The sequence below is a fragment of the Pygocentrus nattereri genome, chromosome 16, assembly GCF_015220715.1.
Source record: "Pygocentrus nattereri isolate fPygNat1 chromosome 16, fPygNat1.pri, whole genome shotgun sequence".
In the NCBI taxonomy this organism is placed as follows: Eukaryota; Metazoa; Chordata; class Actinopteri; order Characiformes; family Serrasalmidae; genus Pygocentrus; species Pygocentrus nattereri.
The window spans coordinates 26,717,049-26,735,517 of NC_051226.1; the positions used below are offsets into that span (position 1 = coordinate 26,717,049).

The 18,469-nt window shown below is 39.8% G+C and overlaps 2 protein-coding genes across 2 annotated transcripts; one reads left to right on the top strand and one right to left on the bottom strand.

Moving 5' to 3' along the window:
- Positions 1 to 1,442: 1,442 nt before the first annotated feature.
- Positions 1,443 to 13,229, bottom strand: atg4a (autophagy related 4A, cysteine peptidase). Its single transcript, XM_017701143.2, has 13 exons — positions 13,142 to 13,229; positions 12,455 to 12,565; positions 11,382 to 11,453; positions 11,105 to 11,203; positions 9,706 to 9,807; positions 9,319 to 9,391; positions 6,078 to 6,157; positions 5,653 to 5,885; positions 5,164 to 5,242; positions 4,913 to 5,058; positions 4,257 to 4,313; positions 4,064 to 4,175; positions 1,443 to 2,273 (listed from the first exon to the last, which is right to left on the bottom strand). The coding sequence occupies exons 1-13, from the start codon at positions 13,149 to 13,151 to the stop codon at positions 2,209 to 2,211; spliced, it is 1,239 nt and encodes a 412-aa protein (XP_017556632.1). The 5' UTR covers positions 13,152 to 13,229; the 3' UTR covers positions 1,443 to 2,208.
- A 97-nt stretch (positions 13,230 to 13,326) lies between these two features.
- On the top strand, positions 13,327 to 18,469 carry ankrd46a (ankyrin repeat domain 46a). Its single transcript, XM_017701092.2, has 4 exons — positions 13,327 to 13,475; positions 15,042 to 15,371; positions 16,051 to 16,209; positions 17,614 to 18,469. Exons 2-4 carry the CDS (start codon positions 15,061 to 15,063, stop codon positions 17,828 to 17,830), a joined length of 687 nt encoding a protein of 228 aa, XP_017556581.1. The 5' UTR covers positions 13,327 to 13,475; positions 15,042 to 15,060; the 3' UTR covers positions 17,831 to 18,469.

Consider the following 18,469-nt stretch of genomic DNA (forward strand, 5'->3'; position numbering starts at 1 on the left):
TGAAAGCTTTATATGAAGAGATGTTGGGTAGAGGTTGTGGTTGAAAGCTGTGTAGTAAGAAGTGTTAGCTTTACAGTAGTAGTCCAGATGATGTTGGGACAAAGCTGTATGTCAGTGATCTTCTCCATTCGTTTCGATGGCGGGACCCTCGTGGCCGGCCCTTTCTTTCTTTGACTAGCTTTTGTGTCATGCTATTGTGTCATGATATTGCGTTGCTTTAATGTATGTAATATGTGAAATGGGAAAAAAAATTAACAGTAGTATACCGTTTCTTGGAAACTTTTTTCTACACAATAACTACAGTGACAACCTGAAAACTAATCAAGCTTGTGTTTTTGTACTTTGGGCTCTCTCGAGGATCTAGAATTCGGGGATAACTCTTATTGTTTGGAATTGTAGAACTGAGTTATTTGCCTTTTGTTTGGATTAAGGAAGAGAGAGAGAGAGAGAGAGAGAGGGGCGGGAGGGGGAAGAAAAAAAGAGGAATCTGAGATGGGCAGAGCGTGTGTTGACAATTTGCAGTTTGTTGTTTCTCTTGAGGATCCCAGTCAATGCTCACATCTGCTGCTTAAAAGTTTGCGATCGGGCTGAACCACGCTGATAGTGCTGACCGAATCGGATCATTCTGAACACCGTCTTCCTTTGTAAATATTGTAATTTTTGATATCCCTTTTCTCTCGTTGACCATGCTACACAGCACCCACTTTCCTTGATTTCACAAACGAGGGATGTCTGGGGGATTTTTTTGTCAGTTCTACATTTTTATATTTTATTTTTGGTGTATATTTATCAAATTGGGTTTTGCTTGTCATAGAGCTATTGCAATAAAAAAGTGCCAAGGTATTCTTGACTGTGACTCATGCGTGCGTGCTTTCTTATCAGATGTTTGCGATTCGGCATGATGCAACACTGCTCTAAGATGCGCTAAGACTAGAGGTTCCCGACTGAACACATTCCATGCAGAACGGCCTTTTGTGGCCCTTGGCAAACTTGGCGAGTGCCTGCCTCCCTCTGCTGGACAGAGTGGAGATCATGACTGGAGTTCTTATGCAACACTCTGCCACTGCAAAAAAAAAAAAAAACCTCCCCCACCCCCCTCTCTCCCTGTCAGAGAAAGGTCTGAAAACAAAGAAAAAGAGGAGGGAAAATGCTGATGAGACTATTTTTTGAGAAATTTTAAAGCCAGTATATTGTATGACATACTGACCTTCAGTGAATTTAGTAGATAGCTTTTACTTAAATAATGTCAAATAATTTATATGTGCTTAGGCCGTTTATTGTTTCCAGCATCGTGTCCATGTTCTGTGTCTAGTCCAGCCTCGAAAACCGTGCTCACATTTAGCCACTGAAGTGAAAAGATTCCACTTATTATAGGCCACTGTCACAGTCATAGAAGCACTCTTTTATTCTTAGAAAAGAAAGAAAGCAATGGAAAACCAAAGAAGGGTGTTTAAATATCTTTATTTGCAGGCATATTTACATGAACACAATTTTAGAGGAGTTTGTAGAGGGTGCAATTATTTTAACCTGTTTGGTTAATGAGGAAAGGAAACAACGACCTTAACCATTCCGTATAACATAAATATGTCAAAGAGAGAGAGAGAGAGGCACTTTCCACAGATAAGGTTTTTGTCCTTTTCCTCATTTAACACTGTATAAAAGATTTCTGCATATCTGCTGTCTCCTGGATTCAGGAGGTAATACATGTATGAACTGCAACCGTGACTTCTACGGAAAGTATCATTCCCATGCCCGTCCTCCCCCAGGTCCTGTTTCATTTTGCAGTGGGAGATGCTGTGATACAGTACAATAAAGTTCATGCAATCAGAGAATTCTCTGAACAGTTATAAAAAAAAACAAGTCTCTCAGACGTGCCTAAAAAAACATCACACAGAGTGGCTACAGTGATCCGTGGCTTATTGTTTTTCTTTTCTTTGCGTTCCAAAGTGAGACAGCATGAGCTCAGTGATGCTGTAAATACTGACTTTCCATCCATCTGGATTAGCTGGCCAGGAGGTCATTCCCTAGCCCTGCTTCATTATTACTGGTTGCTTTTTGTTTGTTTGTTTGTTTTTTGCGTATTGATAACTGTGTTGTGCTTGGTGTTGATCTGAGGCACTTGTGCAGCATGGATGAGCAGAAACCTGAGGCTCCACCTCTATCCTGATCTTTCATTGATTGCATGGAGGGAGGGGGAGAGGGTGGAGCTCACACGTTTAGGATCTCAAACTCCTCCTCCGACTCGAACAGCTTGTCTGTGGACTCGATGAACTCTGAGGAAGAAAGAACAAAGCAGACAGAGGAGGTTGCTCAAGGGGAAAATGGTTCAGATCGCTTTCACTAAGCAGTGCCTGGATATACACATGTATACTATCTGAGTATCTATACAGAGCACTGAATAATAACAACTACCCAATTTCAGTCAGGTGTTCAGAGATGAAATGTATTACTGGAATAAGGAGGAGAATTTAAAGGCTTTTTCACCTAAACTAAGCATCTATCCACTCTGTAATAGCTGCATTGCATGACCACCCTTTCAAAAAGAACTATTTGAAGCTATCAGAGCAGCTGATTGCATATGGGGTAAATGTTTGTCTTTTTGCCCGCTGATCATGATGTATATGGTCAATTAAAAAACAATCTTTCATGGAACGTTACCACAGCTTTCCAGTCAATATGGCACAAAGCCGAGCTACTCATCAGCTCAGAGGGCTATGTGGAAGAATAGGATGCCAAGAGTGGCTTCTGTCCCTTTCAGATAATCTCTAAAATTGACAGTGATATCACTTGAACAACTCATTCGTTAGAATGAAGAAGTCAGCTAAGGCTCTTCATGGGTTGAAGTAGATGTGACCAGGGGAAAGACAGGACCAACAATGGGAACAACTGCTATAGACAGTATGCTGACTAGTTAAATGGTCATTTCACCAATTTTACAAAATGTGTGCATAATTAACTTGTTAAGACTTAAACAAAGTACTTTTCCAGAATTTTTCACAATGGTGGTGATAGGAACCAGACATCTGAAGTGTTTAATGCTTCTAAAAGCTCCCTCACAAGAAGTTATTGCACAAAATGGACAGAAATAAACTGGCTGATGCCTGAGATTGTGCACTAGTTTTTATGATAGATTTTACAGTAACTGTGAGATAAAATTCTGGCCTAAAACATATTTTTAAAGCTGAGATACATATAGAGCAGTGTAAGGTGAAATGAAATGGAAACAAAACATTACTTTAGCATAAGCAATATTACATATCTTATGTAATTAAGACAGTCTACAGTTTACTAGTCTTTTTTGATAGTAAATAACAAGGGTATATTTGAGCAGCAGACTTCGGGACCCCTGGTTCCTATCATCACAGGTTTAAACTTACACTATATGGCCAAATGTATGTGGACAACCCTAATCATTTTTGAGTTCATGTGTATCAGCCTCACAGAAGCATAAAACCAAGCACATAGTCTCCATAGATTAGATACATTGGCAGTAGAATGGGCAGTAAAGAGCTCAATGACTTTCAACAAGACATGATCATAGGATGCCACCTTTGCTACAAGTTAGTTATTGAAATTTTTGCCCTGCTAGATCTGCCCCCGTCAACTGTAAGTGCTACTACTGTGAAATGGAAGCATCTAGATGGTGGGAGAAAAAAGCGAGGACCATAAAAACATGGTTTGACGAGTTTGGTGGGAGTTCACTTAACGGAGCCCTGATCTCAATCCCTCTGAACACCTTTACATGAACTGGGATGTCAGTTACAAGTCAGGCCTTCTCATCCAGCATCAGTGCCTCACCTCACAAATACACAAATTCCTAAGACTTCCTAGATAAGTGGAGGCTGTTACAGCTGCAAAAGGGGCAGCTCCATATTAATGTTGTCCACACACTTTTGGCATTATAGTGCGTATTAAGTCCATACTTTTACTGGCCACTGTCTAGTGAAAGAAGATGTTTATCTAAGAAGTCTCTTCTAAAGCTCTGAAATGGCTCAGAGGTTTGCCACAGAATAACCAGCTGAAAGATTTAAAGTTTGGGTGAGGTTCAAAGCAGCACTCCCACCTGCTCCTGTGGTCTGCACCTCAGGTTTAGTCGGGGTAATGAACGGTGGCCAGTGAGAGGGATGCTTCTCCACCAGCTCAAACATCCGCAGGTTCCGCTTCTTCAGAATCTCCTTTTGGATCATAAGGAGAATAGATTAAAGCTCTACCACACCAGCAGGCTGGATGATTCATAGACAGTGCGAGTGCCCTACCTGCTGGACTAGATTACACCAGCTGTCAAAGTCCTCCTCACTCTTGCAGAAGAAGCCCTGTTACCCAAAAGCACAGAAAACACATTAACCATTGTTTGTATATATGGTAAAAGGAAACAATTTCAAATAAAAACAGACTGTTGGGTAGAACTGTGTGTAAAATAGTACAAAATACTTTTGCTCTTGCTATTGTATCACACCATTTGGTGACCTGTGGCATTCCTCACAAAATGGTCAATATATTAAAACCACAGTACAGGTGAACCAATAATGTGACATAGTGAATGTTTTGCCATATTTTGACTAAACTACTGTAAGCTGAGTAGGTGAATATATGCAAATGAGACTGATTCTTGTGACATCACACAAAAAAACATCCATATATAAACTGTATGGTTTGGGGAGTGAATGGTACATTTTGAAACATCCATCCATCCATTTTCTAAGCCGCTTCTCCCTCAGGGTCGCGGGGGGGGGGCCCGGTCACCCAGCCGGGGAATCGAACTCCTCGCTGTGAGGCGACAGCGCTACCCACCACGCCACCATGCTGCCCCAATCAAACTGTTTGATTTAAAATAAGTGAGGTTTCCCATGATATGGGCCCATGAACACATGATGTATTGTGAAGCCCTAGACGTTCACACTGACAGTCTTACCAGTGCTACAGACGGGTCCAGGCTGGTGATCTTCATGCGCCGAGGGTTCCTCTGACAATGGTAACTCTGATCGTCCACAGTGCTCCCCGTCTCCGAGTCCACAGCTAACTGTGTGGTGTGGGGGTCCAGATAGATCAGCTCATCGTCTGGAGGTTAAAAAAAAAAAAGATAGACGAGTACTTGTTATTCCATAAGGTTGCTTTTGAAATTGTATTACACACCACAGAGAAACTCAATGTGAGAGAACTCACCTACAAATCCAATGAAGTAATAAGCCAAGTTGGGCTTTCCCCCCAGCACTCCACACGACTGAGGCATCTTAAAACATTCCTTGAAGAAAAAAAAAGAAGAGAGAGAGTTTGACTCTCACTGCTGTCAGGTATCACAGTTTTCTGTGTCATTTGATCACATTATGAAGAATGGACCAATAGAAATTTCTTGAGATTAAAAATGATCACTACTTACATTAAAAGCAGAGAACACTTTGCCTTCTCCTGTCAAGTCACTATTTTGGTTATTTTTTTGTCACTTAATAATATTTCAGCAATATTGTTTGAGCATTATGTGTTTTTAAGTATTTTTTAGTGTAAAGTTCTGGTTTTGTATAATTTATCTTGATGTAGTTCATAACAAGTTAAACATCAGTAACATTCCATTCCATTCATTTCATTTAGTTTAAATCATATAATACAAGTCTGCTGTGAAGAGCATCTAGAGTTTAAGACCAGAACTCTCCATACTTTGAGGGCCTGAATGTAGACGGGGTTGATGTCGTTGATGCCCATGCGGAGAGGAATAAGCAGAAGCAGGGGCCTCCAGTCCAGGGGATGCTGGGAGGTGGCATGGAAGTGAGAGAGGGGGCACGGAGCCTGCCGTTGCCCTGACAATGACTCGTCTGAGGTGTAAACTTCCCCCCAGGCACAGGGGCCTGCCCTGGGCTTTGCTTCCTGATTTGCCTGATGGCACTGCTTTTCTATGAAAGAGAGCGAGAGAGATGTTATAAAGATGTTCTAAAAGGTTACTGGCTTGGATGTACAGTTCCAAGAAAACGTTTACATAATGAGGAGGTTCCTCCAAACTTGTTCTTCAACATTTTTTTCTTAATTTGGTGTGAAGTATGTAGTGTACACTGCAAGAATGTAGAGCATAGTGCCCAAACACTTACTGATGTCTTCTATCACTACAGTGTTGTCCATTGACACATACACAGCTAAGGAGTTCCAATCATCAAACAGCGCAAGTTTCCTGGGAGCAAAAAAACAAAAACAAACAAAAATCCACAATATTTTCTGTCAAACCCTTTCTGAACTAATTTCATTTTGGTTTTCTAGGACATACAGTTAGCAGGTTAACTCGAAGTTAACTAGAGAAGTTAAACTGAGCTGCTAATGTCAGGAATAGAAGCCGAAATACTTGCTCATATCTGTAAATCACACCATATCACTCTAACGGCAGCTCATTATATATAATTTTGTTTAGCAGGTGCTTTAACACACTATATATTAATCAGCTAAGCTAGTTAGTTTGCTCGAGTAAACGTCTGTAACACAGCAAACATCTGTAACACAGCAAAGCTCTAAACGCTAAGATGCTTTTAGAAAAACGCAGATCAGTTATGCATCTGTTTCTAGTTTTCAGTGTTTACGGACTTACTCATTGTTGTTTCAGACAACGTACCAGATGAAAAGAGTCTGTTAATAGTTTGTCAATGGACACACTGGGCAGGAAATATCTGGCAAAAATGTGTCGGTTTATTTGGGCCTGAGTTAAAGATGTTTGAGAATATTATTTTTACAAGGAGAACACCTGTATGGTCAGTTTTAACATGACCTTTCCGTAAATATTTGAACTTAAAACTCCATTCCAGAATATTACTGGAAGAGCCTGGTTATCCTGTTGCATGCAGACTCATCCCCTTTCGGTGAAGCTCACTGTTCTGAATGATGAACATGCCATTTTTGTGAACTGTGTAGATTTGAAGAGTTTATGATTTTAGGAAAGGGGGAGGGGTGGTCGCTGCTAACAAAATGAAGAGAGAGAAAATCCATCCTCTCCTCCAAACACAGCACAGCAGCGGTTCCCTGTCATTATTCAGGCAACTCACAGTTACAGCATTTAATATTATAGTCCAATCAGATCTAAGATATTGTCAATATGAAAAAGAGCCACGTTTCATGAACATAGCCATGTGTTCTCACATATTCTGATGTTAAAAAGTCTGCAGAGAAGGTTAATATGCATAAAGTGTCATTGTTTGCAAAGAAGATGATAAGTTACCACTTTGTCTGAAATGTATTTTATCCTATGTACGTATGTATGTACGTAAGTATTTTCGTGCAAATGATGCATTTATATATTGTGTATGCTTCTAATGGCCTGAGAGGAAGGTGGTAAAAAAATACAACCCCAATTCCAATGAAGTTGGAACGTTGTGTAAAAAACATAAATAAAAACAGAATATGATGATTTGCAAATCCTTTTCAACCTATATTCAATTGAATACACTACAAAGACAATATATTTAATGTTCAAACAGATAAACTTTATTGTTTTTTGCAAATATTCACTCATTTTGAATTTGATGCCTGCAACACGTTCCAAAGAAGTTGGGACAGGGGCAACAAAAGACTGGGAAAGTTAAAGAATACTCAAGAAACACCTGTTTGGAACATTCCACAGGTGAACAGGGTAATTGGAAACAGGTAAGTGTTGTGATTGGGTATAAAGGGAGCAAGGCAGAAAACCAACACTGAATGCCTGTGACCTTCGATTCCCTCAGGCGGCACTGCATTAAAAACCAACATCATTCTGTAACGGATATTAACCACATGGGCTCAGGAACACTTCAGAAAACCACTGTCAGTGAACACAGTTCGTCGCTCCATCTACAAGTGCAAGTTAAAACTCTGCCATGCAAAGTGAAAGTCATATATCAACAACACCCAGAAACACCGCCGGCTTCTCTGGGCCCGAGCTCATCTGAGATGCATCTGACGCAAAGTGGAAAAGTGTCCTGTGGTCTGACGAGTCCACATTTCAAATTGTTTTTGGAAATCATGGACGTCGTGTCCTCCGGGCCAAAGAGGAAAAGGACTGTCCGGATTGTTATCAGGACACAAAGTTCAAAAGCCAACATCTCTGATGGTATGGGGGGGTGTTAGTGCCCATCCAAGCAACGTCTTTTTCAGGGACGTCCTGCTTATTTCATTTCTGCACGTGTTACAACAGCATGGCTTCGTAGTAAAAGAGTGCGGGTACTAGACTGGCCTGCCTGCAGTCCAGACCTGTCTCCCACTGAAAATTTGTGGCGCATTATGAAGCGCAAAATACGACAACGGAGACCCCAGACTGTTGAACAACACAGTTGTTCACATAGTGGTGAACCTCGCCCCATCCTTGCTTGTGAACGACAGAGCCTTTCAGGGATGCTTCCTTTATACCCAATCACAACACTCACCTGTTTCCAATTACCCTGTTCACCTGTGGAATGTTCCAAACAGGTGTTTCTTGAGTATTCCTTAACTTTCCCAGTCTTTTGTTGCCCCTGTCCCAACTTCTATGACAAAATATGACAACAGAGACCCCGGACTGTTGAGCAACTGAAGTTGTACATCAAGCAAGAACCGGAAAGAATTCCACCTACAAAGCTTCAACAATTAGTGTCCTCAGTTCCCAAACGCTTATTGAGTGTTGTTAAAAGGAAAGGTGGTGTAACACAGTGGTAAACACGCCTCAGTCCCAACTTCTTTGGAACGTGTTGCAGGCATCAAATTCAAATTGAGTGAATATTTGCAAAAAACAATAAAGTTTATCCGTTTGAACATTAAATATCTTGTCTTTGTAGAGTATTCAATTGAATATAGGTTGAAAAGGATTTGCAAATCATCGTATTCTGTTTTTATTTATGTTTTACAAAACATCCCAACTTCATTGGAATTGGGATTGTACATTATAAGCAGAAAAGCCCTGTGCAGAATAGCCCTGTGCAGAATAGCCCTCTGCAGAATAGCCCTGTGCAGAATAGCCCTGTGCAAGGGGTGTAAATGGAGCACAAAAAACATAACAAAAGATCATAATTGGATCTGTCTTCATGTTGCTGATCTATTAAAATATGCCTGGATTGGAACAGATTACAACCCCATCTCTAACTAAAACAAACAGTTCAAAATAACCAAGTGCATAAAATGAACAGAATTTCCTGTCCCTAATTGCCACTGTAGGCCTGTTTCTGACCAAATATTATCATAGGCTACATTTCTTTGCTTAGTTCTTTGCTTTCCAGCACTTTTCAAAACAACATGATGCCAGCAAAATAAATTAAACTAATACTTCAAACTGTATTATATAGACTATTCCAAATATTTTTACTTTTCTGAAGAGAGAGAGAAGAAGAAATTGGCACTTACTTGAGTACTTGCGCCACTGTATTTGGACCATACCATTCTCCAACAGACTTCCCCTCGCCCACCCCCATCTGAGCTGCTCAGACACAGAGACAATGCACAGAAAGTACTCATATAGAACAATAAAACACACAGGGGGGCTGAGGGTGGTAAAAAAATGGGGACATGTAATGAACGTGGTCTGCACTGAGTCTTATTTAAGAGCTGTACAGAGAACATTGACAGTTCTACTGGTGACCGCCGTGAAATGACAAACGGTCATAATCGGTAGAACAATATGGTTCATTGTGTGAGCTTGGACCAAGCAGAGACGAGAGAGTGCAGGACAAGACTGAGGTTTTTATTTACACGCCTGCACTCACATACACACACATATAAAGTATCACTTACCCATCTGGTGAATCGAATAACAGCTATCCTTTCTGTCCAGAAAGCAGTGTAGGATGCGTTGGTACTCCACTGGCTGAGTTCCCTCTGCTACCCACCGCCACTCTATGGTGTTTCAGTAAACAGTGCAGTCACTATTAGGGCTGGGTAGTATGACAATATACGTTGTTATCATGATAAATTATGTGATGATACAATACAGTATACTTTTCTGAACATATTTTGGACTACCTGAAGAACACTGACCAACTGCATGTTTCATTATGAAGAGAGTGAAATTAGTCCCATTTAACTGGATTTACTGCAAAACAGTAAGTTTTGTCAAATATTGAATAAAAGTGTTCACACTTTTTTTTAATGTAGCACTACTGGTTCTTTTTTCTTGGTTCCCACTGATCAGATGTATCAGATCAATAAATATGGTGTAAATCTCAAGTATCGCCATATTATATTATATTGCCCAGCACCATAAAAGTTATTAGTTGCAGATATTCAGATTCAGATTCAGATTCCTTTATTGATCCCAGGGGGAAATTGCAGTTGTTACAGTTGCAGCCATTTATGTAAAAATAAACACCTTACTAATAATTTAAGACAATATAGAGAAATTTACAGTATGTACACAGGATTTAAGTACTTATGAATATAGTAAGGTGGCAGTGATTATGATAGTAATATGAAACATCAGGTATAAAGCAGTTACAATTATTTAAATGAAGTTAGTGTCCCTCTGAGTTATTACACACACAATTGTTATTATTGCACATATGAACAGTTTTGGTATTGAGTTGTGTGAATCACACACTGAGGGAGGAGTTATAGAGTTTGATGGCCACAGGTAAGAATGACTTCCTGTGGCGCTCTGAGGTGCATTTTGGTAGAGAGTCTTGAGTTGAATGAGCTCTTGTCTCATAAAGATATATATGTAAATGATTCTAATATACTGCCCTGTGCAACCTCAAAAGTTTCAAGTAATTAACTGGAAGCTGTAGAAAAAAAAGAGATCCAGAATGTGCAGACTGATAAATGAAGTGATGAATAACTGCTTCAACATTTCTGGTAATATTATAATAAAATAAACATCCACAATGCCTCATATTGTTCTTGATTTTTCTTAATCTTGAGGCAAATAACTTGATAAAAATGGACTATAAATAGATAAATAGGCAATTATCATTATCCTGTTTCCAAAACACTTGGAATGTTGAATACATCTAAAATCCTTGTGGTGCCTCATTTATATTTATGTGTAGTACTGCAAAAAAAAAAAATTAAACCAATATGACAGGAGATTCCAAAGTTTTGAATGGTAGTGTAGTTTGTGATATCAGACATGAAAGACAAGCAGCTCTGAATAGCCTTGATTGTTTTGTATTTCTGTAGTACTGTATTTTTGCCTTACCTCGTCCCAAGTGTCTGCAGACCAGGGCCTGTGCAAGTATCATCTGCCCACAGCGCAGCATGCAGCCCCAGCCTGTGTCCGATGATGGGCCTGTTCCTCCTACAGCCCAGGAATACAACATCAGCGCCTTTAAATACGGCCCACAACTCAACAAAAAACAACACAAATTTGAGTCATGGCTCTCACAATATGGACTAAAAGCAATTTCAGTCAGGTTCTTCTCCCAGAAAGAAACACTAAACCAGGCAACCTCAGAAAACGTATGTAAATCACTGACCTATAGGGGAGAACTTTTTCCTGTATGTGAACCACAGCCGCGAACGCACATCTGAAAGAAGCTCTGATTTGCCTAAAAGGACATGAAATCATGGGTCTCGTCAGTACTTCCACAATGCATGTTTAATATATGTATTATATCATAATTATAGACAGTATGTACTCAACAACCAGTGTGTTTATCTGAATAAACTGCTTACTAACAAGGAACAGATTGGATGTCAGCCCACTGTAACACAATCTTAATTTATTCATTTATTTTTACCAATTGCTTTTTTCCTCCTGTCCTCCTTAAATATTTGATTTAACAGCATCAGACCTTGAATTTTAAACCACATCAATGTAATTAAAGTTTTTAAGAGCTTGTTTAAAACACGGCACTCCTGCTCCTGCTTTGGTGGTGCATTTTCCCTCACAACACCGTGATACATGTTGTGTATTGTGTACATTCAAGTTTCTAGAAGTTAAAGGGCAGCTCCACCAATTTTTCAAAAATTCTACATGATTAAATGTTTAAGATGGAAGCAAAGTCAATCCGTGGTTTGGTGTGAAACTTTCTGTTTTCGAGTTAGACTTGTTCACAGTGGTGGTGACTGGAACCACATATCTCTCACAGAAAGTTATTATATGAAATGTTTAGATATATGCTGCCTGATGTCAGATACGCTGTTTTATGATAGTTTTGTGATAAAGTGTTGGCCTAAAATGTGTTTTAATCCATTTATTTTAATCTATTCATTACGGTGGGGTACATGCAGGGAGAAAAAAACTGTTTTTTCTCCAGATTTATGACTATTTTACTATCATCAGCATTACAGTTCAGAAGATATGCGTAGGTTCACTGTTGGTGATGGACAGTAAATAGAAAGGCCCTGGTTCCTATCCCCACCTCTGAAAATAAATCTGAGCCTGTGAGTTTCTCTACAATGATCCATTTCACATCAAACCACTCGGAATGACTTTGCTTACATCTGAACCACTTAATTTGGCAGAGAAATACTCCTTTCAGTTTTGGCCATATTGTTCACCTTACCAATCCTGGATGAACTACCAAATGTCCATTAGTCGTGTTACCTGTTTTAACATCGTAACATTCTCCTAAGATCCATACTGGCTCATCAGTGTCAGGCAAGTCTTCTAGGTATTCAGAGAACACGTTGATCTGGTTTTCATACTTGGCTAAAACTGTAAAGATGAAAGACGTATTACTGTTACAACCATGACAGGAAATGCCCAGAAACAGCACTTAAATCTAAACAGGAAGAATAATTGTGTCGGTATGTATCATTTGTGTTTGCGCTTTCTGCTAGCTGAGTACAGAAGCTACTGACAGGACTGGAAAAAAGAGCATTTACGACTTTATCGCCTTCAGACGTATTATTACTATTATTATTCAGCACTGTTTATCTCACACTTAACTAATTAACCCGTGTACAGTGTGGTCAGGGCAGTGAGCTGCTCAGCTGACCGCTAAAATGACAGAGCACGTTAACATGGTTTAAAGTTGATACGTAAATTATGAGCAGCGCCTTCATGAGTCAGACTGTGCCGGGTAGATGCGTTCAGGCCAGCACCGAAGAACAATGAGAAAACTTGAAACTCAGTTACGAAACCCTTCGGGAACAACGATACTGAAGGAAGCGGCTTGACCATTTCACTTCGGACAAATCCCAACTTTCAGCATGACATGCACGCGATACCCATTCTTGATCGATACATTATAGCTTGGTTGATACTGTTTTTTATTTCTACATTTCTTACCTGCCTCCATCCTGTGCTGTCATCGGTGTTTAAAGTCAACGATAAAAATACAGCGCGCTGGATTGTGGATAATGAGGTCTATTTCATGTTATTCTTCAGTTAAAAGGAGCCAAATGAACTACATCCCCCAGATTTGTCGGAAGAAACGTCGCAGTCCAACGTCAACAAAACATTGCACGGCATCCTGGGTGATGTAGTCTATAAATCCGCCGTTGTAGTTGGCGTTTACGTCACATGTTTTTGTGTTTAGCGAGCAAGCTAGCTAGTTGTCTTTAATTTATAAGGACGTTTTGTTTCCGACACGAGTTAAAGCCTTTTCGGACATCTTACTCAGGTAATGAGGTATTACGTGTACTTCGCGTGCGTCTAACAGATTTTTATTGCCGTGTATTTAAATCATAACGTTCGTCTGGGCCATTTGCTGTGTTAACGGACGTTTGCACTACCAAGCTAGCTAGTTAGGTTAACTAGCTTTACTATTAATATATGGTGTGCTAAAGCACCTGATAAACAGTATACATATCGCTGCTGTCGGAATAAAACCTCGTATCTCCATTTTTATCATTTGAAAGAACTCGTCGTCCTATATATTGTATGTAAATTTCATGACGAATGGACGAAAATAAATGACCCAGATTGACTTGGAAAGATGTCTGGTTCCATTGACTTACATTAAAAGTGGAGTATGTTTTTTCCTTCTCCTGTAAAGTTCTCATTTTGGAGATACAAGGTTTTGTTCCGATAACGAGCTGCCTTTAGAGTGATATGCTGAGATTTACAGATGTGGTGTTTCGGCTTCTATTCCTGACATGTTAGCGGCTCAGTTTAACTTCTCTAACGATAGCTAACTTCATTTTCGGAGAGGTTGGTCACTAACACATTTAGGTTGTTACTGTACTAACGTTACACACTTCATAAAAAAGCGGGTTTTCAAGGGTTTTTAGTAAAGGTAATAACTAGAATCATGAGTCTTGTATAATGTTAGAACCTCTTCATGCTTAAATGTTTCTTGGTCTGGTCAAATGGCTTGATGCAGAATGTGTTGTATGAATCTATTTAGCTAAAACTTTTCTGAAAATGGCTCAACCACATTTTTGCAAATTAAGCATGGAATGGTTCTAAATGGAAGCATTGCCTTTACTAAAGGACCCTGGAAGAGTCATATTTTTTAAGTGTGTAGCTCAGCCATTCAAGAGTTGTCCATGAGTATTTCATGCTCCAGAAAGGCTGAACTATGTACACTTCAGAATGTTTTTATAATTCGAGCCCTAAAGCACAGTAAAGACGTTTTTATAAGTTGAGTTTTTGTCAGTGTGGCGTTGCATATTCTTACTATGATCTCTGTTCTTATTGGTTACTTCATCTGTCATCACCTTTCATCTGTGGCCAGTAACTGTTAGCCACACTGATTTCCTTATCATTTATCTTACTCTGGATGAACTCAGGAGCCAAACCTGCCATTCAGTAAAATTAAGCCAGTCATCCCTTTCTGATGGTGCCAATAATCTGTCATTAGTATGTGGCATACCCTTAAACCAGTGGTTCCCAACCGTGATTCTTCCCTGTGCTCCAAACTACTCCAGAACCAGGGAACTGCTGGTCTATAGATTGTTTGTTAGTTAGCTAATATGGCTAATCAGCAGGTTTATTTGGATTTTAAGGCTGTAGTTTTAACAGGCTATAGAAATGTTTCAACATGAAGAATGAATCAGCAGTGTGTGTGTCCCCACCTGGATAAGCACCCTACACTATACCAATAAGAGTCCTTGGGAAAGACTCCTAACATCATCTTCGCCTACCTGTGTAAAATGATCAAACTGTAAGTCGCTCTGGATAAGAGCGTCTGCCAAATGCTGTAAATAAATGAAATGAGTTCTTATGGTTTCCTTTTGAATTTCAGCTGAGATCCAGCGTACAACATGTCGTACGTCTTCGTCAACGATTCTTTGCAGACCACCGTGCCTCTGCTGCAGGCCTGCATTGATGGTGTCTTGCCATACACCAAACGCTTGCTGGAATCTGGCTTTGACCCCAACGCACGAGACTGCCGAGGAAGGACTGGTCTGCATCTGGCTGCAGCTCGGGGCAATGTGGACATTTGTCGCCTGCTCCATAAGTTTGGAGCTGACCTACTAGCGACTGACGGACAGGGCAATACTGCCCTGCACATGTGTGGCCATGTGGACACCATCCAGTTTCTAGTGTCCAACGGACTCAAGATTGATATCTGGTCAGTGGCTTCATGGCTTTATTGCACATCACCTCATTCCTTATTATCTGGGGCTACTGCACGGTTTTTGTTTCTCTTCTTTAATATAGACTGGCTTTGTTGAGTATTAAAGCATTCCAAGTTGAATTTGCATTGGGTCAGATCTTTTAAAGATGTACAATACACAGTGCAGTGGAAGTCTGTTATAGGATTACAGGCTCTGTTAAACATAAACATAAACGTATGTTTTTCTCATTCCAGGACAGTCTAATTGGCATATTTCAGTAGACAAGCAGATTCATGTTTCCCAATTTGAGATTTTCTCCTTTTTATACTGACTGATACATTTGGGATCAGATAACATGGCCTGTGTTGACTTTTGGAGAAAAAACACAATTGAATCAGAATGTAATCAATAATAAAGATAGTACGACCAGTTGTTATCCATTTAGTTATCCATTGCAAAATGTGATCCACAGGCATTAATCATTGAAGATGTCAGAGTGCAGTATGGAGCATACACAATCCTATGTTTGAAAAATTGTGGTTCACCCCAATTCAGTCGAAGTTTAATCCACGTTCAGGAAACTGACCTATTAGGTACAGTAGTAGTAGAGTCCACCAATAACCTGTATAGTCTTTTTATTTTTTTCCCCTCAAATACAGTCACTGGAGTTCATTTTTCTTTTGTTTCATACAGTAATCACAATGGAGCAACCCCATTGGTGCTGGCCAAGCGTCGTGGTGTAAACAAAGATGCTCTTCGCCTGCTGGAGGGGTTGGAGGAGCAGGAGGTGAAAGGTTTCAACCGCAGCTCCCATTCCAGCCTAGAGAAGGTCCACATAGCTGAGAATGAAATGTGAGCCATGGCAAGCACATCATATTACTTGTCCAGTGTAAACATATAAATCTTCCTCAGTAGAAAAGAAGCAAATAAGGCCTTACTGTCCACTAAAAGGGCGTACCTACAGTAATTGTGGAAACGAGAGACGTTGTTCAGCATTTCAGTTCTTGTATTTGAAATGAAAGTTCGAAATGCGTGTGCTCTGTCACATCCCATACTGGAGTACTTGCTTCAGTCAGAATTGCGGTTACCTCTGTTGCTTTTGGATACAGTAATACTGATTACATGTATTTATAATTGATTAACTGAAATTAACAGCTGGAAATTAAAACTGTAATTGAGTGATGCAAGTAAATAAGCTCAGTTTAGTCGAATATATATATTTTTTTCGCAACCAACTTACAGAGGTTTCTGTTCTGTGCCGAGACATAAGTTTGTAGTGCTCAGGAGTGAAATTGACTGTATTTTGTCATCAGTGAAGCTGTAGGCTCATACCGTATTGAGAAACATTTGTGGTAACCCTGTGTGACATCAGGTCACATTTGAAATTAGGGGTTTTCATGTTAGATCAGACCAACCAGTCATGTTTTCTTAACCTTCTTGAATTTTTGCTTTTCCTTTGCAAAGTTTGTTAGCCATTCTCTACTCCATTCATTATTACAAAGCAACCACCATAAGACCACTGTTACAGAGCTTGTAATGGCATCTTAGTGAATATTACACTGTTACGAGTGTATCAGATACAGCTGTGTTTTTTTCCCCTTAATGTCACTGCTCAGTTGAGAACAGTCTGCCTGCTGAAAATAACCAGCCAACAGTGGTCCTGTGGTCAGCCACTGATGAAGGGCTAGAGGATTTCTGACATAAATTGTGAAGGCATAGTCTCTAATTATCTCTGACAAGGTGTTCCAACAAACTAGGTGTGTCTAATAAAGTGGGCAGCAAATATACAGTGTAGGAACCTCAGCAGTGCTATTGTGCACTGCTGTTCTCATAATAGTCCTCCACGCGAAGCATATCTAGTCAGTGTTGGTCCAGTTGTGGTCCCTTTCCACACATGGATTTAGTAGAAAGGGGCTGACCAGTTTGACTTAACAACTGATGGGCTCCAGTTAGTGGTTAAAAACTTCACCAGCACTGCTGTGTCTGATCCACTCATACCAGTGCAGCACAAACTAGTGACACTGATGTGGCTGAAAATGATCCACCACCCAAATAATACCTGTAATTGTAGAGTTACAAAGTGCAAATTACAAATATGGTAAACGGACCTGATAAAATGGACAAAGAGTGTAGATACAAGCTGCTTAATGAAGTGGCTGTATGTAACAGCAACAACTTTGTTTTTATTTTCTTAATAATGCCAGTTTTGAGTGGTAATGTGCATCCATCACATATGTCCTTATTCATTCCTTACAGTGCCATGGAAAGCCACTCGCTTCTGAATCCTCACTTGCACCACAGCGATGGGGTACTTTCCAGCTTCCGCACCACGTGGCAGGAGTTTGTGGAGGACCTTGGATTCTGGAGGGTGCTGCTGCTCCTGCTGGTCATTGCCCTGCTTTCGTTGGGCATAGCTTACTATGTCAGCGGAGTTTTACCTTTTACTTCTAACCAGCTGGAACTTGTACATTAGGACTACATCCCCTGAGCAGTGTGGCACTGATGCATATGTAGGGCTGAATAATTAGTTGCTTTATAACAAAATTATAATTTGATGGACTACACTTTTCAAATCGCAAGAGCTACAGTTTTAATTGTATCTTACATTTTCCAGCGTCACCCAAAGTTTTAAGTGGAGGCATTGAAACTAAGAACTCAGAACTGGCAGTCTGACACACTACATTCAGCTTAGTGTATAGAAAATAGTCTAATTAAAATCGCAGTGTTGGTTCCAAAAAAAAAAAAAAAGCAATTACATATTTTGCCCAAATCATTGAGCCCTATGCATGCGTGACTTAAATTGACTGAGTTGGCCATTTATTTCAAGGAACATAACCATGCTACTCAAAACTTTAACTATGAGTGCAAACGCCTTTCTGTTTTGTTCTTGTTTTTTCTTTTTTCATGTATATGAATGTAAATAGACAAGATGGTTCAAATGGTCAAATGCAGCCATTTCTAAGCTGTCATACTGCACACATTCCAGGTAATTTTTGAAGTTAATATCTTACATTTAAAAATACTATTTGCATTTTGTATCTATGTGTAGATCTCTGTTCGCTCTGCTTTGTGAAATGACTGAAACTGATCATAAACGTTTATCTGAATTTAA

What these genes read in the sequence shown, in the direction of transcription:
- atg4a (XM_017701143.2), bottom strand. An exon ending in TCTACATTCAGGCCCTCAAA is followed by an intron (nt 5,243 to 5,652) that starts GTATGGAGAGTT and finishes TTTTTCTTCAAG; the next exon opens with GAATGTTTTAAGATGCCTCA. An exon ending in TTACTTCATTGGATTTGTAG is followed by an intron (nt 5,059 to 5,163) that starts GTGAGTTCTCTC and finishes TTTAACCTCCAG; the next exon opens with ACGATGAGCTGATCTATCTG.
- ankrd46a (XM_017701092.2), top strand. Translation starts at nt 15,061, where the DNA reads ATGTCGTACGTCTTCGTCAACGATTCTTTGCAGACCACCGTGCCTCTG. An exon ending in GGACTCAAGATTGATATCTG is followed by an intron (nt 15,372 to 16,050) that starts GTCAGTGGCTTC and finishes TGTTTCATACAG; the next exon opens with TAATCACAATGGAGCAACCC. An exon ending in CACATAGCTGAGAATGAAAT is followed by an intron (nt 16,210 to 17,613) that starts GTGAGCCATGGC and finishes CATTCCTTACAG; the next exon opens with TGCCATGGAAAGCCACTCGC.